We start from the raw sequence: 23842 nt of genomic DNA, 5'->3' as shown, positions 1-23842 counted from the left end.
CAGTGCGGAAAAAAATATTTAAATTTGGAATACATCGTGACGTATTGTTTTATTCATTCTTAACGGTGAGATGAGAGAGAGAAAGTTGCGGTGAATGCGGTTCCATGCTATCCCAGGAGTGTGACGCTGACCCTAAATAAATATCTTCTCTTTTCGGAGAACTCCATAGTCGGTTCTAGAATGTTCTATTAGTTACCTCAGGTGTGGTTGTCAGGTGGTGCAGCACGCGATGCGGATGTGCGTGTGGTGGGCGCGGGGCGGGGGGGACGCGGCGGCGCTGGCCTGGTCGCTGCGCAGGGCCGCGCCGCGGCTGCTGCTGGACGACGCCGACCCGGCGGTGAGTGCCCATGTTGACCGGGACACTATCCCTGTTGATTTTGTTGTTGTTTGTGTCATTGTTTGGAAGCTTAGACATTTTGTAACAAGATTTCCCTATTCGGTTGTGGAAGGGACTTGTAAAAAGGACATTTTGTGAAAGGGACTTTTGTGGATTGGGCATAATGAGAAAGGGACATTTTGACATTTTGGGTAAGAAAGATTCTGAACTTAAACCAATTTCCCACCGAATATTGTGTACAGTAACAGCAATATTTTAAATTTCACAATTTAAATACAATGTTTAGGCTCTATTTTAAAATTATATTCTGTCTTGTAGGTTCGTCGGGAAGCTGGCAGCGCTTTGTACCGCCTATGTGCTGGTGGTCAATGTGGCGTGGTGGCGCCACTGCTGCAGCTGCTGCTGTCGCATCTGCCCCGCGCCGCGGACATGACCCAGCACCACCACGATGTAAGACATACACAAATTAAACTATTATGCGCGAAGTATATATCTAAATTAGAAAATTTATTATTTAATTTTCAAGTTTGTAACTGTATGTTTTGTTTTATATGTAATAAAGGGTATTTTATTGTACTTATAGAAGATGCCTTATCAGCAGATAGTGCATCATCACGCCGAAGAAGGCAAGGAACCCTACGGACCCGCGTGCAGGGACTACTTCTGGCTCGTCTGCCGGCTCATTGATAGCCTGCCGGACGATTTCTTCAAAGGTACGTGATTGAAACTATCATAAAACCAATATTTTGTAGACCTTTTTTTTGTTGCTAAATTCGAATAGCTATATATAGATGAATTACATAAAATGTAACTTTATATATGTCTGATATTTAAGACTAGGATCTGTATTAGCATTTTGTTTGTAGGTATTCGGTTATAAAGTTATATTAAAATTTTCTCGATATTGTACAACAATAACTAATAAATAATGACTACAATAACTGGTTGTATTGCAGAAGGCGCAACTTCTGAAGACAGCGGCGCGCCAGATCTAAACGAACTGTGCGAACAGATCCGCGCATCGCTCGAGAAACGAGAAATTATCGAACGGAGAACAGAACCTAGTATCCCGGACGACGGTCTTTACGGACAACTAAGCTTACTGACACATCTGTTAAAACATCCGTTACGATTCAAGACGTCAGAGCAAGGGACAAGGACTTTAGAAATGGTGTTCGGTTTTCTCTTCGATGTGCCGAACCCTGAGCAGAGGAATCTGCCAAAATGCAAGTCGCAAAAGTCGCGGGCGGCGGCGTATGATCTCCTGGTGGAGTTGGTTCGCGGGGCGCCTGATAATTATATGGTGCTACATCATAAACTCATGGAGCACCATAAACCGGGTAAGCGTTTTTTTTGTGTTCAAGATATTCTATAATGATTTAACGTTTTTTTTGTATATTTTAAATGCATACTAAAAACTTTATTATATGCGTATATTGTATTTTGCTTGTTTGAAAAACTTGTCCTATCTGATTTTTTCATGAATGTTTAGTTCGGTTTCCGAATGGAATAAATTTTTTTTCTTGTAGTTCGTATTAATATATTTTTTTAATATTGTCCAAAATGTATTTACTTAATGCCGTATGTGCACACATATCTATTATCATTTTCTTCTGTCATTTACGTCGTTATTGTTTCTTCTCTATGCCACTAATCGGTAATTTTGTGAAAAACAGTAAATTCATCAGGTCCGTCGACTTCCTACCCATGGGACTACTGGCCGGCGGAGGAGTCTCGTTCGGAATGCGGCTACGTGGGGTTGACGAACCTGGGCGCCACCTGCTACATGGCGTCGTGTATGCAGCACCTGTACATGATGCCGGCGGCGCGCGCGGCGGTGCTGGAGGCCGACGCCAGGGCCACCACGCACGCCTCCACGCTGCACGAGATGCAGAGGATGTTCACTTATCTCATGGTACGTGCGGAGCACACAATTTTTACATAAGACGTACTACTCACACACCGGCGGCGTTTAAAGAAAGGGATGCACGTATTTATTACAGAATTATCACTTTCTTTTGTAACTTAAATTGTAGTGAATCGAAACGTTGTGATGCGAAACCTACTGGTGTCACATAAATTTATATACCAATCTGACTCATGTAGTTCAAAAGGAGCAAATGGTGGTTACCATTTGCTTCCAGCGAAGGAAAAAATCATGAAGTAATCTATACACTACTTTATGATTTATTAGGTATTTTGAGAAGTAGAATCATATCTTTCTATATATTTTTTTGTCAAACGAAGCCAATGGCATAACACTCCATTGACAATCGAAAAATATGCACATTACATTATATATTTTGATTTAGTGGTATGTTTTTGTAGGAGAGCGAGCGCAAAGCGTACAACCCTCGCAGTTTCTGCAAAGTGTACCAAATGGACCACCAGCCACTCAACACTGGAGAACAGAAAGACATGGCCGAGTTCTTCATAGACCTGGTGTCCAAACTGGAGGAAATGACACCGGAGCTCAAGAAACTAGTCAAAACGCTGTTCTGTGGCGTACTCAGCAATAACGTGGTATCTCTGGTGAGTGTCATGTTTATTATCCTAGCTTTCGAAATACCAAAGTGGAAGAGACGACGAATAAGGTCAATTTCCAACTAACTGTGGCTTTTAGTGCCCCGTATAATTATTTAAATTTTAAATACTTATTTACCAGTTTTTGATAAATCGTTAATCTAGCTAGTATCGGCTTTAACTAGGCCGGTGTAAAGCGTCTTGTTAGAAAAATTATAGATTTATTTTCTTTTTCCCAGGACTGCCCTCACGTCTCCCGAACGCTAGAAGAGTTCTACACAGTGCGGTGTCAAGTGGCGGACATGCGAAATCTTCACCAGAGTCTGGATGAAGTCACAGTTAAAGACACTTTAGAGGGAGACAACTGCTATACTTGCTCGCAGTGTGCGGCTAAAGTACGAGCTGAGAAACGGTGAGAAATTTGCGTCTATGAGTACAAAAGAGTCTATATTTATTAGCAGTGCCCAGGACAGGGCTGATATGATGATAGAGTATCTACGTGCCTTCATTATCTCATATTTATATGCGTGAGTTGTTTTTCATAGGTGGTAAAATCTGACAAATGTTTTCTTGCAATGCTGGTTATCTTTTCGATTATTTGCATGAATGAAATCGCGATTTATAGGTGGTGTGTGGTTCCACCCTAGATTAGGACCACTCCGTATCCTCCTGTGGTACGCATCAATAGCATTCTCAAAGAGCGTAGATGTCATACAGGCGGCCGGTTGTAAAATCAGCCAAATCTTCAAAATTTTATGGTTAATGGAATAAGTGAAACCTGGGCTTTGGATCGTCGTGGAACACGCGAGTATGAGAGAGAGTAATCCCAAATAGAGTTAGAATAGTAAATAGGGGAGTCTATATTATTTATAAGCACGATTTGTTGCGGGTTATATTATTGACATCAATCTATAACTTAATATTTTTATTTCAGGGCGTGTTTCAAAAAGCTGCCACGTATCCTGTGCTTCAACACGATGCGGTACACGTTCAACATGCTAACGATGCTGAAAGAGAAAGTGAACACTCACTTCTCGTTCCCCATGCGGCTCGACATGTCCGGATACGTCGAGAAACACCTCATGCCTGCGCAGTATCAAGGTATTATGAGTGTAACTACGAAGTTGTCACGCCAGAGAGCCGCACTAGCATTGGTAGGTTGGCGAAAGGTAGACCAAGAAAACTATACGAGATATAGTAGTGACCGTAGCCGTATGAAATATAACTATTGTATACAAATTGTACGCCTACCCGGTATAACACGACCTTGTAAGAGACGGCACGTGATAAGGGACAACGGATAGCATCTGTCCCGTTTCTCGTGTATTTCGAGTACTCGTGAATTGAAATTTGGGTACACGGGTGGAATATAACCTGGAATAACACGTAGGGTATTTTTAATCCCGAAATTCACACGGGAGCGAAACCCCGGGGCGCAGCTAATTTTCACATGCAACCTCGAATCAATCTATTTTCTTTGCAGAAGAAAAACGGAAGTCTGCAGAGTTGAAAAATGGAGAAAGTAGTCCCAATACGGACGCAGAGGACAATTCAGAGTTTGAAGAGCACTACGAGTAAGTTCATATATGATATTATTTTTTTCTACTAGTCATATATGCTATTAATTTGTCCAAATCACCCCACCATTTGGTAGGCTTGCCCGGTCGCCCATTTGTTGAGATCCATGTTAGCGTATATATAGTATATACGCTAACATATATATATGTTATATATATGTTAGCGTATATATATATATATATATATATATATATATATATATATACAATATTTGCGTGTGCAGCTACGAGCTGATCGGCGTGACGGTGCACACGGGCACGGCGGACGGCGGCCACTACTACTCGTTCATCAGGGACCGCGAACACGACCACCACGACCGCTGGCTGCTGTTCAACGACGCCGAGGTCAAGCCCTTCGACCCGGCGCACATCGCCGCCGAGTGCTTCGGCGGGGAGATGACGGTTTGTCAACTATATTAAATTATATATATTGTTCTTTTAGTGTCCATGTTGACTTTATACTACTTGATAACGCATACTATACCACTCCTAGCTACTAAATCACACTACCACAGCTCCTAAATCTTTTCTTGTCAGCACCGAGCCACTTCGATGACTTTGTCAGTTGCCACCAATAAATATGTATCACATTTATCTTTATTAGCAAGAACTAAATCTAGAAATCATGCTATACAAGATGATGGATTTTATTAGAAAATATATTTTTTTATTTTCTATACACAGTTACCACAATTAAAAAAGAACAAAAATGGTGGCCACCAAAATTGGTGAAGTAAATTGTAACTACGTTGTTTACTACAAAGACTTTCGCGTATGCCACCCCTCTCTGTCTAGTGCCTGTCTATAGATGACAACCTGCAAATTTTGTCTAATCTTTTAGAATTTTCATACATAAAGATTTCTAGTTTGTCATTTGTAGTTGTGTATGCGCTCTAAAACACCCATTTAAATCAAATAGGAAATTTTGTGGGTTTCGACGTACATTGTTGATTTTTCTTGCGGTTCACAATATACATTCATTCGTTTCGGAATCTGAGTTTGTCGACAGGGTGTAGCCAGAATTAGAAATTTTTAAACTAAAAAAAAATATTTCAGAGTAAAACCTACGACTCGGTGACGGAGAAGTTTATGGATTTTTCATTTGAGAAGACCAACAGCGCATACATGTTGTTCTACGAGCTCTGTCCGCCGCGCGGGCCGCGGGGGGAGGAGTCGCCGCGGGGGGAGGCACAGGTACCACTTGGTTTTACTGTCAATATCTGTTTTTGACACTTTCATCTGCAGGATTCTTAAGTGTCAAAATGATGTGAGTGACAGGAAAGGTGTTTTCTTTCTTCCCATTTGAAAATTTATATCATGAAACGACCCCACTGCTGGGGCAGTTCATGACTTTGGGCCATGGCCCAAACTGTTGTGACTTGGCGGGTTTTAGGAATTCTATTGTGGCTGACAGCTGATAAGCCAGGTAAGATAAGTGTTTCCCTTAGTCGCCTCGAGTGAGCTCCCCGGTTGATTCTATTCTAAGGTGGAATCACTCGCCCTTTTAGGCTTTATATTTATTTATTTATTAATAACTAGCTATATATATATATATACTACTAGCAATATATATATATTACTAGCAATCGCTCGCGCTTTCGAATACTGGTCTATGGTTTATTTATCCATAATATTCCAGTCTTCCCGGTCGGAGGAGTCGCCGACGTCGGTGCTGGAGCGGCGCGGGTCGGACGCGGCGCCGCAGCCGCCGCCGGAGCTGCTCAAGTGGATCTGGGACGACAACATGCAGTTCCTGCACGACAAGAACATCTTCCAGCATGCGTATTTCACGTTAGTTCCTTTATTCTTATTAGCGGCCCGTCCCCGTAATTCTGCATATTAAGAACTTTTTATGTAGAATTTGATCGTAAAAATGAAAAGATAAACATGGAATTTTCGTTCTTTCACTGTCATTTCGATTGTCAGCACAAAATAAGTTAAAATACATTTCCTCTGTGTGCACAACCATGTGTACACATATATAGAGTTGTAGAGATGAATAGAGCATTTTGGTTGGCCTTGAAAATTTTATTTCAGAGTTTGTACCAGAACTGAAGAAAGCATATAAAGGTTCTGAAAAAAGGACCAACTTACTTCTGACTATATTTGTCTGGATCGAAAGCACCCCATACAGTATGATGAATTTTATTTTTCTTTATTTACAGTTTCATGGGTCAAATGTGCAGCTCAGTGCCACAGTCGCTCCTCACGTTGCGACCCGAGATCACTGAAGACGCCGCGAGGTTGTCCACCTCGTTCTTCATCGAAACTTTCATACACGCGAAAGAAAAGGTATTTTATTTTTCGAAGATATATTTTTGTATATAACACTTCCATATTTCTATCAGTGTATTTTTATTATCTTTATTTTTTTTACATATTAACCCCGTTAATCATAAAAAAGCAAAAGCGTACCCTAAGCTGCATTAAGTTCGTTTTGTCACATTTTATAATATTTTAAATCGACAGAAAGAGACATACCATACTTAAGCTCAAAGTATGCTTTAACTTTTTTATGAATAACTTGTTAAGTGTGTTACATATTGGAGCTTTACATTCTACTTAAGAGTTGAAAACGGATTTTTAAGGAATAAAATTTTATTGCCATTGCAACCTCAAATCGAATTGTCAAGATTGGTTGACAAGTTCATATAGCACACACAGCGCGCTCATTTGAACTATATATATATATATATATATATATATATATATATATATATATATATATATATATATATATTGTCTGTGCAGCCCACGATGGTGTCGTGGGTGGAGCTAGTCACGAAGCAGTTCAACGCTTCGGCCGCCGCGTCAGAGTGGTTCCTCGGTCACATGGCCGACGACACCTGGTGGCCTATGCAAGTATGTACTTGTTCTTCTTACTTCTCTCTATCGCTCTCTCATCTCCGGTTGTTCCCTATTGCGTTCGGTGCTGTGATGTCGCGAAGCCAGGGGTCAGCGTAAAAATAACCTTGAAATTTTAATCATTGGATTGTGATTTTACATCTGCCACATGTTTAGATTTTTTGTTTCGTTTTGTTGTCCAGTTATTGACGGTTGACATCAGTCAACCCTCCTCGGGAATGCTATTGTTGCCTATCAGCTGTCAGGGCTACGTGTCCCTTAGTCGGCTAAAGGATATGGAATGGTCCTATTCTAAGGAATCAAGCGCCACTTCCTCATGCCAATGCTGAAAAAATTATAAATTTTACTTATATAATTATAATAGCTATTTTTGTAAATAGGACAAAAGAGTAAAAATTAATAATTCTGTGTATAAAATTTATTTAAAACTTGCAGGTGTTAATAAAATGTCCGAATCAAATGGTCCGGCAGATGTTTCAGAGGCTATGCATGCACGTCATACAAAGGCTCAGGTAATTTTTAAATTGCAATACAAGATTTTAATTCATTCATGGCGAATTATTCATCGCTTCTTGATTTAAAAAAAAAAAATAACAAAAAACCCTGGTTATATTTTTTATTTGTTTCGAAATTGTGAATATTATTTTTGTTTTCAGATCTAGTCATTGTTCCCTATACCTTCAAGGTAGTGAGGACGGGGAGGATAACAGCAAGTTAGGCGAAGCCAGTTGTGTTACTAGGTTTATAAGGATGTTATTATCGTTGGTAAGTACTTTTAATTTATATATTTATTTAAAACTTATTTTTCTATAGATGGTGATGATGATTTTTCTATAGAGAGCGTTGGTGTTAACGCTCCATGAAAAAGTGACCACACATTATTCCTCTAATATTTTTTGCATTAAAATTACCAATATTTGCAGGCAGGGTTGCCATGTTTATAAGAAAAATAACAATATGATATACAATTTCTTGTCGATTTTAAATAAAATGTAATTTCCCTAGCTTGCTCGCGAAAAAAAAAGAAAAATATAAAAAAAGAAGCACATTTATAGTTTTAATTTAAAATTTGTGTATAACTTTTATAAATAAGATCGCATTACAGATGGAAACCGGCGCGCGGTCGCACCTTCGGCACTTGACTGAATACTTCAGTTTGTTGTATGAGTTTAGCAAGATGGGTGAGGAAGAAGGCAAATTTATGTTGAGAGTCAATGCTATCGCCAGCATGGTGGACTTCTATTTGGGACAGAACTCCACTTCGGTAAGTCAAGTTCTTATTAACCTCATTTCTCTCTCATGTCTCTTATGTCAGCCTTTTACGTGCCTTTTACGTGATATATGTCACGAATGCATACGCGAACGGCTACGCGCAGCCTACTGCATTCTGTTGCGTTTCTTTGAGTTTTTATAGCAAGCGTAATAGATGGAATAATTCGCGACAGCACGCCATTATTGGCCATCATAGTGTGGACACCAATAGAATATCGTAAACCTTGGCAATGAAGAATTGGCTGAAATTATGTTAGCTAGTTTGTTTTCCTTTATATAACTTGCGCAGGAATATAGGAGCTAGCTCATGTTGTTTTATCTTCGCTCCTTGTACAAAAAAAAATCCGATTCATTTGATGTTTTTCTATCCTCAGAGTAGTCTGGAAGAAATTGCACTAGCTATAAGGCCGTCTATTGTATATATTTCTAGTTATCTAGTTAAAACTCTTCAAACGGTCTTTACTTACTTTGTTCAAGGTGGAGTCTCCAACTGAAGAAGCAAGCGGTAGCGGCAGCGGAAGTGGGAGCGGTAGCGGGAGCGGTGCGGCGGAATCAGCGGGGGACAAGCTGCGGCCCGGGGCCCTGGACAAGATGGTGGCGCTAGTGGCGGGCTTAGTGGAGAGGTCACGTGACACGCAGGGCGTATTGACCCTGCATGAACCCGATGCCAGGGCGCTCTTGCATACCAAGGTAAAGGGATTTCATGTACTTTTTTACGCGGTTTTGTCGACAGTCTTGGCTCTGTTACTTCGGAAGACTTACTGTATGTGCGTAAAAAATTGTTAGTGGTAAGTTTAGTTCCAAGAATAAAATCAATCTATATCTCGAACTAATTATCATCAGCTGATAGCTTTATTTGAACAAAACAATCATAAGCGCTAAGGAAGCTAAATTTTCGGAATATTTGTTTTGACACAGGTCGGCGTTGGAATTGTCGTGTTCGACCGTTCGTTTCGATCATATTATCGCCAAAAGATGTTAAGAAATTTAAATAATGGGATTGTCAAATTCACTACTCAAGCTGGAATAGCCTAACCGGGACCAAATTCAAATTGACTAATGTTATCTATTTTCCCCGTCCGTCAGTCACAATCTCACCCCGAGGTGTGTGCGCAGGGCTTCCCGTTCCTGTACCAGCAGACGCGCGACTGCCTCAACCTGCAGCAGACGCGGGCGCTGATCTTCGCGCTGTGCCGCTGGAATGAGCCGCTCGCGCAGAAGATCGTCAATATGATCTTCCAGGCCATCGCTAAGCATGCTGAGGTATGTTGTCTGTTGATCATTATAAAGTACACTGAATCAGCGTTATTTTCTTCTTTATATTTTTGGTTACAATAGTAACCACACCCGTCCGCTATCTGGAGGCCCTGGGTTCGATTTTCAGTGCGGGTAAATATTTGTACTTGTGACACAAATATTTATTTGTGGTTCTGTGTGTTGTGCAGTTTTTGTGTTTTTGTTCATCGGATTCGCGATACAAGCTTAGTGCTTAGCGTGGGTCTTTAAGTGTTGTCAATTTATTATAATTATTTATATCGAAAATATAAAGGTGGGATTAGGCATCGAGAATCTCTTCTATTCAAATCATTTCATAAATTTTGGCGGAGGGAAGGGTTAACACGCACTCGTAGTATGGCGTGCACACATCAAAATCAAAAATATATTTACGACGCCAACATCTAAAACAGAACAATTCATTACCAAATTATACATACATAGATTATTTCATATTTAATGATTGAAAATGACACTTTCCTTGGATTTGTTTACTACTTTGTAAGGGTTTATTATAAGGGTATAAGCGTTTATTGTAAGGGTAGGAAACAAATCCAACAATGCATTTATAACAACAATGTAACTTACAAAACCTCGTTTCTCATGAAGCAATCTAGTTATGTGATTTTTATATGGTATATGGTATTTTATTTCAGACGTGTGGAGCATTTTTTAAGCTGCTGACGCTGCTGGCGGAGGGCAGCGGCGGCGGCGGCGGCGGCGGCGGGGGCGGTGGCGGCGGCGGGCTGCCGTGCTTCACGCAGCTGGTGCTGGCGCGGCTGTGGGACGTCGGCGACGCCTGCGTGCACGCCGCGCTCGAGTGGCTCGCCACGCAGGTTCCTCTAAACTATTACATTATCATATATACATAGATTGATAACTAACTTTTTTCACCACCATTTTGTACATGTAACTAAATACAATACGTGGTATGGTTGACAAAAAAGTGCAAGACGATGCGCCGTAATGATATGACAATGAAAGTACAAAGGATGGAAAAAAAGGTCCAGATTCAGAAATAAATCACAGACGAGCAGTGATTTATTGCTGAGCTAAACTAAAAATAAAAGATGATAATTTTACCATAGCAACAAGCAAAGAATGCTTTCCAATATTGAGTGTTTATGGTTGAATGTGGCTGCGTTCATAATTCTACATTTATACTAGATTATGTCTTGTACTGCTGATTAAAGACATGTAGTACTATACTCAAGATCAAATTTCCGCAATTTACTAAAAGGATCGGAGAATTCAAACGAAGCCAAGTTTTAGACATCGTAATCAAAGGTGTAATGTGTAATTATTAACAACTGCAAATTGTGGGAATTTTAGGAAACCCCTTCTTAGTGCTCCCCTACAATGTCCTAGGAAACTACACACCAAATTTTAGCTTTCTACGCCCAGTAGTTTCGGCTTTGCGTTGTCTGTCAGTCAGTCACTCAGTAACGCAAGATATATATATATATATATATATATTCTCATAATTCCAACTCTCTTATGCTTATCTTTCGATTAAATAAAAAAAACTAATACACAGTGTATATTGTAGGTGCCACGCAATAAAGCAGCTCACGCATGGGCCCTCCGCACTGCGGAACGTTGGGTGGAGCCCCATCTGTTAGCCGCAAGCGCAGCGCGAGTGAGGGCCGCCGCAGCCCTACTGCTGGTGGCACTAGTACCGTCGCAACACTTCCGCGCGGGCTACGCGAGAGCGAGACAGCCGCATCATCCGCACCACGCGCATCACGCGCACCACTTGGCGAAGTTGCCGGACTCTGCGCATCATACCTTGCATCAAGTGAGTGTGGTATTTGAGTTTTTGAAGTTTTTTCGTGGTACGTGAAATATTTTCAATGAAAATATAGTAGTTTTTAAACTTATTTAATATCAAATGAATGTGAAAAGTAATAGCGAACCCTAAGCTTGTTATGAAATTTGGTACACGGGTAGAATATAACCTGGAATAACACTTAAGGTACTTTTTGTCACAAAATTCCCACGTTAGCGAAGCCCCTGGGCGCAACTAGTCAAGAAAATAATAGCAAAATACTCTCCTCAGGTGTACACGATGCTGTTGAGCAAGTTGAAGGCGGCGCGCAAGTACACCGACATAGCGGTGCACGGCACCATGAAGCTCACTGCGTACTTCGGCGTGATGTCCTACTGCGTCGTCAGCAGGGTCGAGAAACTCATGGTAAGGGATACTACTCTAGCTCTATTGACCACAAATTTGATCTTGGCCTCCGAAACGAAAGAGCGCTATTAGTCTTTTGTTCTGTATTTTGTGTTCGCTCGTAGTAGGTTGTTCAAATTGTCCTATTTAATTTTGTAAATGTTTTTAGTTGGTCTTTCAACCAGTTTGCGAACCAAATAAAAAATAAATAAAATTTAAACATTATTATTGTATCCTTTGTTCTGTATTTTGTGTTCGCTCGTAGTAGGTTGTTCATCCTATTTAATTTTGTAAATGTTTTTAGTTGGTCTTTCAACCAGTTTGCGAACCAAATAAAAATAAATAAAATTTAAACATTATTATTGTATCCTATAGTTCGGTCAATACTTCAACGACCTGTGGGACCTGTACCACCCGGCGATATCGGAGCCGTCAGTGGCCGTGCACCCCAACAAGCAAGCTCTGCTCACGTTCTGGCACGCCGTGTGTCTCGACTGCGGGGAAAATGTCCAGCTGGCCGTGTCCAACCCTCGCGTCATCAAGCACATCGCCTTCAACTACATTCTGTGAGTTGCTCTGATAATCAATTAATGGGAAACTGAAATATGTAAAATATTATATATAAAATATAGGGCCAAATCACACACGTTGAATTAGCTCCTAGTTAGTAATTTCGAGGCTTGTGTTAGGTCAACTTGACTGGTTCTCAGAGCGTTTTGACCGCCACGGCCGCGCTGTATTAAATCTTAACAAAGATAGGATTTAGTTTTACTATCTGACTTCAAAATAATTAATCTGTACTGTGGTAAAGTAAATTTTATGAATGATTGGTTTTGGAAATGACTCCTTCCTCAAAAAAATTGGCCGATCGTAATGAAGCGCGGCCGCAGCGGTCGAAACGCTCTGAGAACCACCCTACTATATTTTATAACATATATATTAAATAGATAGACATCCGAGACCCACTATTGAAAGTGCCATTGCACAGATTCACTAAAGCCGACAATGTCGTAAATCCATTTTGGATTGATAGTAAACCACTCAGTTTTCATTTTTTTTCTGTAAACAATAATAATAATCATAACGAATGCGCCTACGATCCGTGTGCGAACAGCCTAACTATTGTGACGTCCTACAGCGCGGACCACGACGACGGCGAAGTGGTGGCATACAACCGCGCGATGTTGCCTCCTTACTACTCGCTGCTGCGGCTGTGTTGCCGGCGGTCCAGTGCCTTCGCCCGCGCGCTGGCGCAGCACCAGAACATACACTGGGCGTTCAGGAACATAGCGCCGCACGCGCATCTATATCAGGCCGCTGCTGATGAGCTGCTAAGGTAATTTATCTCATATTTCATGATTTATTCATATTTCCATAACGTCGAGTTCGAGGTCCGTTTAACATCAGTTATGTGATCTTGATTTTGTGTGACTTATGCGCCCTTAATGTGCATGAAGTATTGCCGTAAAATTACATGTTATCTACGACCCAGAAGAGTTCGCCATGGCTGAAATCGGTCGGACAGATCATCAGATCATAATAAATTCGAAAGTCTGTCTGTCTGCCTGTCACGCTTTCGCGGCTGAAATGCTAGGCAGATTCTAACAAAACTTGGAATATATATAGTTAATGACGTGAAGACAAATATAGGCTACCGCGGGCGGAGCTGCATGAAACAGTAGTTTAATTTAATGTTCTGACATAACAGAACCGGTATTTTTAATAATGATTTGTGTTGTATGGAACTGTATGTCTGTGTCCAGACTGGCGCGAGTGCTGGCGGCGCGCGGCGGTAACAGCAGCAGCAATGCCGCCGCCACAACTTCTGACAACACGGACGCGCGCGAGGCCGCCGCTTTCCGACGGACCACACTATCAGCATACTTACAGGGTATGTAATTCCTCAATAGACAGTAGTATATTGGAGTATTTTATAGTGCTTATCGCCATGTGTATACTTTGTGTGTATGGTTTAAATGTTGCTCAGAAATCGTAATATACACTATCGACGAGAACCTGTAATTTGTAATCTATTGTTTTTGTCTAGTATCGAGATTGTATGTTGTTGGTTCTCTTTAAAAATAAAGAAATACATGAAATTACCAGTGTTAGCAATGACACACTTGATAATTTAAACGTTTGTGTGATAATAAATATTGAAATGATTCCAAGCGTGTCGATAAGCGCAATAAATAATTGAAAATTTCAAAATTTTCGTTCCAAAGATGTAATTTAAGAATAGTGTTTTAAATATTGCTTAGGTTCTCTTATATAATACATAGCTGGTCTTAAACTACTTATTTACTTTTGTTCATCAGGTTTAAACGGACGTACATGTTGGACGACGCTCATATCGGCGTTCTGTACACTCGTGGAGAACGAGGACGACAGATTATACGTAGTGTACAATGGCGGGCTGCAGATGACGTTTGAGGTAAGAGAGTAACAAATCTTAGTTATTTTGTGTCTATTGAATGTAATTTCGCTCATATATATACATATATATTTTTAAACCGAAACTTCTATGTAATAAACTGACTTCGTCTAAGTTTAGTTTTAATAAACTTATTAAACATAATAAATAAATACATAGGGATAAATCAAACAGATTGTGAAGAAACTTGTATTATGAAATACTAACTCAACGTTGGATGTTTATCTAAAGAATATAGCATATTCTATAGATAAACATCTAAGACCCAGGTCAATCTGAAAAATATAATTTTCCATCTTGACCTGGCCGGGGTTCGAACCCGGGACCTCCAATGTAGCAGTCCGGCGTGATGACCATTAGGCCACGGATCCCGGATGAAACAGGAAATATGCAAAAATGAGAGAAATATATATTTATTGAAAACTTGTGGTAGGCATTGCACAGTCTACACGCGGTTTACGTGGAGGGCGGGGGCGCGAACGGCGGCGGCGGGGGCTCCGCGGGTGCGGGCGGGGCGGTGCGCGGGGAGCTGATCGCGGCGCTGCGCTGGGCGCGAGCGCTGCTGCGCACGCTGCGCATCCGTCGCGACGCCAAGGAGGCGCGCGCGCTGCTGCTGGCCTGCAAGGACTGGCCGGAGTGCGCGCGCAGACTGCTGACCATGCTCACCTTGCACCATCGCCTGGCGCATCTCCGCAGGGCTGCTCTGGGTGAGTGGACCGGTGTACTATAATAGAGCTCTAAAGTTGGCGTTGGTGTCCATAGGCTGCGGTGTTTGCTTACCTTCACGCAACCGGAATAAATGAAAACCGGAATCTATGAAAGTTAATGTTGGTGTACCTTCAAAAGGCAAAAAGAAAGTGAAGGACGGAAAATCTGTTCAACATTCTTATTCTCTCTTCATAGCTCAACTTTAAGGAGGCTCTTATCCTTAAAGTTTAGCTGTAAGAATGTTGATATCAACTTATGTAGTACATCAACTTATGTAGTGCGTATTGCGTGTAAAAATATTTTTTTTTCCATAGCATTAGTACTTGGTATTATAGTCGCGATGCTATCCAACTAAAAATGAAAAGGTGATGTGATGACAAGATGATTTCCAATATGTAACGTGTGCCATTGAGTGTCGTAAATTTTTAATGATATTATTAAATGAATGTATTGTATTACAGGCGTGCTCCGCGAACTAGTGATGATCGGCGGCAGCGCAGCTCTAGGCGCGCTGGTGCCGCTGGCGGCGGGCGCGCACTGCGCGGCGCGGGGTGCGGGCGGGGCGGGGGGCGGAGCACCCACACGCGGCTCTCCGCGCGCGCGCGCGCACCTCCATCTCTGTCGGCAGGTCGCCGCTGCTGCGCCCCCCCTCGCGCCCGTCTACAGACCCTATCACAAGTTTATTGGTGAGTTCATTTCAATAACTTTCTCCACTTCTCATACAAAATGTTCTAAAACAAAAAAGGGAAATCGTCGTGTAATCAACTTGTGCGATCGGTAACTTAATTAGGTAAGACAAACACGAATATTCGTGTGTCCTTCACCCATGACAGAAAAATAGTTAGTCATACTCAGTCATTGTACCACATTTGCGCCTGAAATTTTCAGAAAATTTTAAAAAGCATACTTTTTTTAATTATCTTTATTAGATTTAAATAAGGATTATTGAAGACTTGAATAAATCTGTTGGATAATTTAATTCAAAGAAAACTTGCTGCTGATGGTATACCGAAAACCTCCATGGTAGAATGATACCCTTTGTCCTTCTTCATACTTCAAAGTGCATGCAAAATTTCAAGAAGATTGGTCAAGCAGATACAGCCGTAACAAACTCACTTCCGCATTTATAATATTAGTTTGGATAATACTATACAATGGTTGTGTATATCGATGGGCAGACACGTGCTGCCGCGTGGCGCGCAGCCAGCGCTGCATGTCGGAGCAGCTGGTGCTGCTGTCGGCGCTGTGCGCGCTCGAGGCGGTGCCGCTCAGGTTCAACTACTTCGCCGCCTTCTGGAACGAGGTGGCCGCCTGTCCGGTGAGATATTTTTTTATACTATACTAGCTGTTTACCCGCGACTTCGTCAGCGTAAAATACTTCTGACAGCATAACAATTTTTTTGTGATTAATGTGTTTACCCATGCCAGATTACTAATTTCTAGGAATCCAACATTTTTGTGTAATAGCCGATGAAGTCGTCTTTGGTCTTCTTTTCGACATGACGTTTCATACAATTTTTCATTTTTGGCCAGTTCAACATGTGTTCCTGTTTTACTTATTTAGTGTTGTGAATCACAGACTGACTCGAAACTAGAGGAGATGCTGTTGGAATGCAGCGTGGTGTCGGAATACGTGGACGCGGTGTTACTGGACGAGCGGGACTCTCTGGAAGATGGCGCCATCTACCAGTTCCTGAGGCATTACTACCCCAAGGTGAGTCTTCCAGAGCCATCGACCTATTTTCCTCTTCTCTCAATCTCTATACAACTCTAACATAAATCATAGGCATTTTGGTGTATTTGAGTACACCTAGAACCTCTATGATTGTACAGTTGGGCGGCACGGGCGGCGCCTCAGCAGCGGCTGAAGCGCTGGCGGAGGAGGTCTGCAGCGGGGCCGCGCGCGCACGCCTCAGCGCGCTGCTGTCGCCGCTGCGCGCGCTCGTCGTGCTGTGCGCGCGCCCGCCCCCCGCCCCCCTCGCGAGGGCTGTTGCGGCCGCCGCCAACGCTGTGCAGCAACGCTTGCAGAGGGCTAATGGTCAGTCTTGCTGTTTCTTTCTCACAGTACCAGGTTTCATAGACATATCATTTGCTTCCGGTGAAGGAAAACATCGTCGTTAGGAAACCTGCACCTCGTCTTATCCAACATTTACATAAGTTTATTAGTGTGTACATATGTTAATGTGATTAATGTCAAGTCATGTTGGATGCTAATAACTAAAACGCTCAGATGAGAGTGAGACATTCAGCTATTAGTGTCTATAACGAGACATAATTCTGTCCGACCTGCAGAGGAAGAGTCGTCGGAGCCGGAGACGCCGGAGCCTGCGCAGACGCAGTCGCCGGCGAGCTCGCTGGACGAGCCGCTGGACGAGCTGGGCTCGCTCGACGAGCTCGACGACGAGCGCGACGCCGAGCCCCAGCGTCCGCCCATACACTACCGCGCTCAGGTACTCTCCACCTACACTTCCTTCTTCTTAGCGGCAAATCATATTTGTGAATACCAATAACACGCCACCGATACAGCAGTAACTGTGGCGTCACAAGAATCTCCGAAATAAAACAAAGTAAACCCCGGTCCCTAGGTGTCGCTAGCGGCGCAGCAGCTGCTGTCGGGCGTGCAGCCGCCCGCGCCCTCGTAGGAGCGTCGCCCCGCCCCGCTCACCGCTCCGCTCGCCGCCCCGCTCGCCGCGGCGCTCGTGTTCGGGTCGCTCGCACTAGCAGTGAGATACCTTGTTGAATATTTCAACGTTTGAACTGTACTTTGTTCGCTTTGTGCGTGATTTTCACAATCACAAACACTCCGATTGGAGCTTTTGAAACTGGTGGTATTACATTTAATTGTAACATGAATTCTAGTAGGATAATAAAAAATGTTTTGACTAATGAGTTTCTAATCTCTTCAGTCACATTATATTCACATCGTAGCCATAGAAAAAAATATATAAAATGTATATTTTTTCTTCTAATTTTAAATTAATATCCCGACACGACAGTTTTGTTACTTTTTAAACACCAAATGTAACTTGGGAATTTACTGCATGTGCAAACAAATCTCATGTAAGTATACGCTTTTTACTCGCATGATAAGAAATAGTTATTCTCTAGCGAGAAATGAATGAAAACATCGTTATTCACCTCTTCACGTGTTATCGTTATTTGGCTCATTTCTATAAATTGCCAAGTTTCATTTATTGATTAGTTGAAAGAGTTATCATAATGGATCTTTTACTCCATTATAATAAATCTTTATGCGTGTTATTTGGAAATTGAAACTAAGAAGATATTACATAGTTTGTAACAAACTTACTCGTAATTTTGCCGGACAAGTTTGTAAAACGTATAACATAATTGAATCATTACATACTTGGTTTTACTAATATTTTTACCTCTTAGTAATAACCAGCTTTTTTACTGCTGTGTGGTAATCACACAGCAGTAAAAAAAGAACAAAATTAAATGAAATTAGATTTATTTAATAACTTCGAGCTTCGGTTTCTAAGTCAACAAAGTGTCGTGTATTCGACTATTCAATGAAGAATACTTGAATACGGGACGCTTTGTATTTCTAAGGAAATTAATATTTTGTCTAGTAAGTACTTGCAAAAGGTTCGCAAAGGTCAATTACATCATTGAACTATACAAAAAAGTAACATTATTGTCGTCTCGAGTGAAGTCAAATGATTTAGCTACGTATACCAACTTAGGGAGCACCATGCCTTGCATGCAAATGTTTTCTTACGAAAATATATCCTGAAACTGTTGGAACTAATTTTGTTCTACGATCGGGCTTTGGATATCTGTGGCCATATTAACAGTAAATGAATGGTGAAAGAAAACATCGTAAGGTGTGTGTGATTAAAGTCTGACACAATGTTAGCAATAACACATTAAATGAGAAAGAAAGAACAATTAATAATGTACCGTTGCTCACAAATTGTGAGCGCCAGGAGGTCCTAGCGTCCAGCTCAAAGCTGTATAAATGTTAGTTCGTAAATTAAAGTCTTAAGTCATTAATATATTACGTTAGTCAAAAGTGCAAATGTTGAAATGTGTTCGAAGTTTATTGTAAAAATGTATGGGATGTGACTGGCGCGCTTTGCTTATGAGTGAATCTTGAAATTATTTGTTTCGGTTGGACTTCCGTTTGATTTATACTAGTTTTAGGCTGTACTATTGAACATTCCTAATTCGGACATCACATACAGATGCATTTTGTACTATTTCACGTTATCGCAACAGGCTGTCTCTGTAAAAGCTGCTTTAACTATGGCGTCGCTTTTAAAAAACTTTCAAACTTATACAAAATTTATAATGATAATTATTTCATGAGAATTGTTAGGAATCTTAACGTATATATTTTCAAAGATTAAAATTATTTTAATCTCAAAGAAAAGCAAGATAATGTAGGTATGTTTTACCATAAATTAGTCATTTGATTGTTATCTTATTATTACTTTATGCATTTATTTCTTTTGCAAAGAGTAACCTATATGAGGACTTCTATTTCTATTTAATAAATAAATTACTCACTTTATGTTCATTGAAATTTAATAATTGCGTTTCGGCTGTGAAAGATTTGTTAGTGTAAGTTATGTGTAGTGAAACCTTCTTATAATGTATTCTTTGTCCCTATTAGGTTGCTTTGACAGCTAATAGGTATATCAATACAACCTCCCGTCCAAGGCGCGTACTTTTTTTTGCGGAATTGCGTAAATTAAGCCAGTACAATATTTGTATAATCCTTTATAAAAAAATATTGTGTAAGATGTCTTGAGAGTGAGGTCGTTTTGTCTCTGACATATTTAGTCTTAACTATTGATGACGACAACTGGGCCCAGCGTATTATTATTGAAGCAACTGAATGAGGTGAAGTTCGACATTTTGACTGTTTTTCATAGATGTTGTTGATATCTTATAGTTGTAATGTGTTTTACATAATTAAATAGGCTTCGTAAATGTTTTATAAAACTTCTAATTAACGTTTAGGATTTTCTTAATGTTGACGGCGTTATGCCTTTACCATTCAGAATCTCCTTAGTGTTCTTATTAATGTCTTTATGTATCAGGGCACGTAATGGTTCTTTCGCGGAGAGTTATAAATTAAGTCGAGTGTAAATGTTAATTAATTTTAATATATGCGTTGAGCCGATAGAGCCTACAGTAACACACTGCCCTACCGATAGATACATACATCATATATTTAGTTCATTACAACTAGGTACTAGTTTATTAGGTCAACGAATAGTCGGCTCCTGACTGAAGGAGCCTCGTGCGGCAGCATGACATGACATGTCAAAACGTGCCTCTTCCGAGGCAATCACCGGCACTTCCTCCCCGCGCCTACCCCAGCCTCGCAAGGTTGCTAGCCCAATCAGGATCCGACTATAACGTATTTTGACAAGTAGGGTGTCCATTTTATATCTTTATAGTAACACTGCTATAGTATAATAACCATCACAATTATTACTCGTATATTAAGAAAAATGCAAAAGGGAACTAAATATGCTAATCAATCACTTGTAGTTATAATATCTCGAATATCCACATTAATGTACAATAGTCACGTAATTAAAATCTTTAATTTTATTTACATAAAACCACATAAGCATAAAGCAATATTATATAAAATAATACGAATTAATACTATACTCACTAAATGACGTCTCAATTTTCACAAGCGTTTTTGTACTTTATTCAATGGATATGTAACATTATCATATATTACTTATGTAATAGAAATAATAATGGTAGTGTGTGTGCGGAGAGAACAGTCACTGGACAATTTTGTAAAGGGTCGAAGTAATGTGGTGCTATCAAATTGATTGAGTGACTGGTTGTAAGACAAAATGTATATTTAATTTTGTCCTGATTTTAGAGCTTATTAATATATACCCTATACATAGCTATGCTGTAATTATCTTATTTAATTAATTTTAAGATAATATCTTGTTTTCAATGAAGTTTGATGTGATGCGACATTGACCAGTGGCACATGGCATCTTATTTCATTTTGTGGCTTGTAATAATAAACCTTTTGAACCTTGTATGATAATTACATGTTACTGAATTAAGTTTCAGTCGAATATAACTGTGTTATTGAATATAATTTGTGAAAATTAAAAAGTAAAAATACTGTAAATCGGACTGGAAAGCCAAAGTAAACAGTATTTTATAGAAGGCTTATTTTATTTCTTATTACTATCTATATGTATCACCTACAAATAAGTAAGGTTTATTAATTCATAGAGTATCATCTATATATGCCTGAAATTATAATTACTTAGGTTCTAAATTTCCTAGTTATCTATTTCTAAATGAATACTTATTCATATAGAAAAAAGGTTTAGGTTAAAATAAAATCCAAAATTGCTATCATTGATAAAATATATTTACGATCTTTTAAGCTGAGATAACTTAGATTTAATTTCTTTTGGGAATTTGTCCATTGAATTGTGAGCACATTCTAAACAATACATCTTTGTGTAAAATAAACTACACTCTTTGTTAATACATACACTTTTATCACATAGGGCACAGTCTGCTCCTAACACCAATATTTCCCCTTTACCAGGTGGACTGAAAGGGTCCTTCATTACATAACTTGGATATTTTAGCTCCATGTTGCGAGAAAAAGGTGGATGTGTTCCCTTGTAGCTTGCTTTCTCTGTCATATTGCAAGCAGTACATTGAAAACTATAAACTATTTGTTCTGGCTCTTTAGATTTCTCTGCCATTTTCCTGAAAATAAATTTTATTTAATTAAACTAACCTAAATTTGTAAAAGTACAGTTAGAGATGTTACTTTTCGATTGTAGCCTGGAGGGTTTGTCCCATAGAAATTTTGGGATATAAACTATTATATTACTCAAGTTGGCCAAATAACAGTGTAAAAGTTCATCAAGCTCAGAGGGGGTGTTTTTGGTTTATCATAAAATATATATTTTTTTATATACATAAATAGATAACATACTTAATTTGTTATGTTAATACATAAAAATACATACATAATGAGTAGGTAGATAATAAGTTAAAGAATTTGATAATAGTTTTCAGTAATCCAATTATCTATTCTTTGTTCAAATTTAATTTCTCTTTGGGTGCTTCAACTGGCCACCAGGATGGCTTCATAACTTCTCCTGTACAATTGCCAATACACAGACCATTCGCTTCAACAGCGTCCTTTATCCTAACCAATCCTAAACCATAGTCTCGGAGATAACTTTTCAATTTTCCTACTTTGGCTTTAGGCTTGTTGCTTACTGAGATCTCAGCATCTTTATCGAGATGCTCATTAACATGTTCTTGAAATTTAATAGGCATGATTCTCTTCCTTACAACTCCTGTATGGTGAACCCGTGCTGTTAACTCTTGTCCAATATAGCAGCCTTTATGAAAACTCACTCCATGTAGATAGTCACAGTTCACTTCTAGAGGAAAACAGGTTGCAGGAACAAGGTCTTCTGCTCCCTCGCTCACACCAAGTTTATATCTCAGGTATTTATAGCCATCTTCATTTCCTTCTACTTTAACATTCTCTCCAATTCTCTCTGCTACTTCAATGCCCTTCAATGATGAAGGTGTTAAAACTCTGTAGCCTAAGTCTGCTATCCTGGGATCTTTGTACAATTTTACCCCTGTTTTGAGATCAAGATTTCTATCAAATGTTTCATTTGTTTGAGGTAATAATGACCATAACTTGACTTGGCTCATATCTTGAATATCAACACGTCTTTTCAGTTTGAACATCTTTAAATGTTTTTGCAATAAACTAGTAATATTTTTGTCACATTCGATCAGAAATGAATCCTCTGCATCCCATTTGTGTATCAGTGTGTCGTACAAGACCCTGCCCTTGTTGTTTAAAAACATGGTATATATGGACTGGGCGCCTTCATCAAAGTGCCGCATGTCGTTTGTGATAAGACCTTGTAAGAATACAGCGGCATCTTTTCCTGAAATTTGTATTATTCTCCTACTTTCCAATGGGTAAAGAACTTCCGATGTTTTCGAATGTGTATGTCGGAAAAATTGGTTTATTAAGGAACGCTTGGTAACAAGCCTATTTACCTGGTTTAATAGCATCGTTTTTTTGGAGTAAATTATTGTGCTAACATTTTTTTAAAATTATTGCGAATATTTTATTTTTCTTACATCACAAGGTGTAAATATTTTGTTTGACTTGACGTATTTATTTTAACTGACATTGACAGCTTTTTTTTTTCTTGGATTTGGAATGTATTTGGTATCTTGGTCGTGTTCCAAGTTGGATATGTCACTCTCTAGATAGGTAAATTAAATGTCTATACCTTTATTATGGATTTAATAGTACCCACTAATTCCATGCCTATTATAATTATATTTGGGATAAATTATGGTGCTGTCCATAGATTTAGAAGGGCCTTGCGCGGTACTGTCTACTGTTAACTTAACTGGCCACTGGGTGATTATCAATCAATCATGGAATTAATAGGTACGTACTCCGTGGTACTTACTAAATCCATGGAACTAATCTTGACCATTTTATTTGGTAGATATTGCAATGGCAAAAAATGTAGTTCGTTAGAAATCAGTTTTCTTCACTTTCTTATCAGATAGAGAGTGCAAATTTTTACATCCAATCCAAGTCCATCTAAGACCAAAAAACCTTAGCTTTTTGTGCATAGTTTTAGAAGGGC

At 39.8% G+C, this 23842-nt stretch overlaps 2 protein-coding genes across 9 annotated transcripts in view; one reads left to right on the top strand and one right to left on the bottom strand.

The window, feature by feature from the left end:
* Positions 1 to 18141, top strand: part of puf (puffyeye) — a 30288-nt gene extending 12147 nt beyond the window's left edge. For 2 of the 7 annotated variants that reach the window (XM_053757536.1, XM_053757535.1), the window contains exons 25-57: positions 215 to 337; positions 656 to 787; positions 921 to 1050; positions 1294 to 1677; positions 2014 to 2252; positions 2666 to 2869; positions 3100 to 3272; positions 3795 to 3961; positions 4344 to 4434; positions 4662 to 4839; positions 5494 to 5631; positions 6077 to 6228; positions 6603 to 6729; positions 7189 to 7299; positions 7738 to 7814; positions 7959 to 8067; positions 8408 to 8566; positions 9052 to 9264; positions 9661 to 9837; positions 10506 to 10685; positions 11399 to 11647; positions 11909 to 12043; positions 12398 to 12588; positions 13161 to 13358; positions 13786 to 13913; positions 14341 to 14456; positions 14890 to 15163; positions 15626 to 15850; positions 16343 to 16482; positions 16744 to 16878; positions 16998 to 17202; positions 17457 to 17614; positions 17750 to 18141. In XM_053757536.1, the coding sequence (XP_053613511.1) occupies positions 215 to 337; positions 656 to 787; positions 921 to 1050; positions 1294 to 1677; positions 2014 to 2252; positions 2666 to 2869; positions 3100 to 3272; positions 3795 to 3961; positions 4344 to 4434; positions 4662 to 4839; positions 5494 to 5631; positions 6077 to 6228; positions 6603 to 6729; positions 7189 to 7299; positions 7738 to 7814; positions 7959 to 8067; positions 8408 to 8566; positions 9052 to 9264; positions 9661 to 9837; positions 10506 to 10685; positions 11399 to 11647; positions 11909 to 12043; positions 12398 to 12588; positions 13161 to 13358; positions 13786 to 13913; positions 14341 to 14456; positions 14890 to 15163; positions 15626 to 15850; positions 16343 to 16482; positions 16744 to 16878; positions 16998 to 17202; positions 17457 to 17614; positions 17750 to 17806 (5475 nt within the window). In that variant the 3' untranslated portion in view covers positions 17807 to 18141. The remainder of the gene's footprint in view (positions 1 to 214; positions 338 to 655; positions 788 to 920; positions 1051 to 1293; positions 1678 to 2013; positions 2253 to 2665; positions 2870 to 3099; positions 3273 to 3794; positions 3962 to 4343; positions 4435 to 4661; positions 4840 to 5493; positions 5632 to 6076; positions 6229 to 6602; positions 6730 to 7188; positions 7300 to 7737; positions 7815 to 7958; positions 8068 to 8407; positions 8567 to 9051; positions 9265 to 9660; positions 9838 to 10505; positions 10686 to 11398; positions 11648 to 11908; positions 12044 to 12397; positions 12589 to 13160; positions 13359 to 13785; positions 13914 to 14340; positions 14457 to 14889; positions 15164 to 15625; positions 15851 to 16342; positions 16483 to 16743; positions 16879 to 16997; positions 17203 to 17456; positions 17615 to 17749) is intronic. The other 5 variants (XM_053757539.1, XM_053757538.1, XM_053757541.1 and 2 more) reach the window with 5 other exon arrangements.
* A 3602-nt stretch (positions 18142 to 21743) lies between these two features.
* LOC128677019 (uncharacterized protein) lies at positions 21744 to 23325 on the bottom strand. 2 transcript variants are annotated; one of them, XM_053757551.2, is made up of 2 exons: positions 22428 to 23325; positions 21744 to 21905 (listed from the first exon to the last, which is right to left on the bottom strand). In XM_053757551.2, exons 1-2 carry the CDS (start codon positions 23247 to 23249, stop codon positions 21885 to 21887), a joined length of 843 nt encoding a protein of 280 aa, XP_053613526.1. In that variant the 5' UTR covers positions 23250 to 23325; the 3' UTR covers positions 21744 to 21884. The 2 variants fall into 2 exon arrangements, with proteins under 2 accessions (XP_053613526.1, XP_053613525.1); XM_053757550.2 differs by having other exon boundaries at positions 21766 to 21905; positions 22172 to 23325.
* Positions 23326 to 23842: the final 517 nt, after the last annotated feature.

This window comes from Plodia interpunctella, chromosome 17 (genome assembly GCF_027563975.2).
Source record: "Plodia interpunctella isolate USDA-ARS_2022_Savannah chromosome 17, ilPloInte3.2, whole genome shotgun sequence".
NCBI classification, from domain to species: Eukaryota; Metazoa; Arthropoda; class Insecta; order Lepidoptera; family Pyralidae; genus Plodia; species Plodia interpunctella.
Note: the sequence above shows the minus strand (reverse complement) of the source record. Positions and strands in the feature narration are given on the sequence as shown.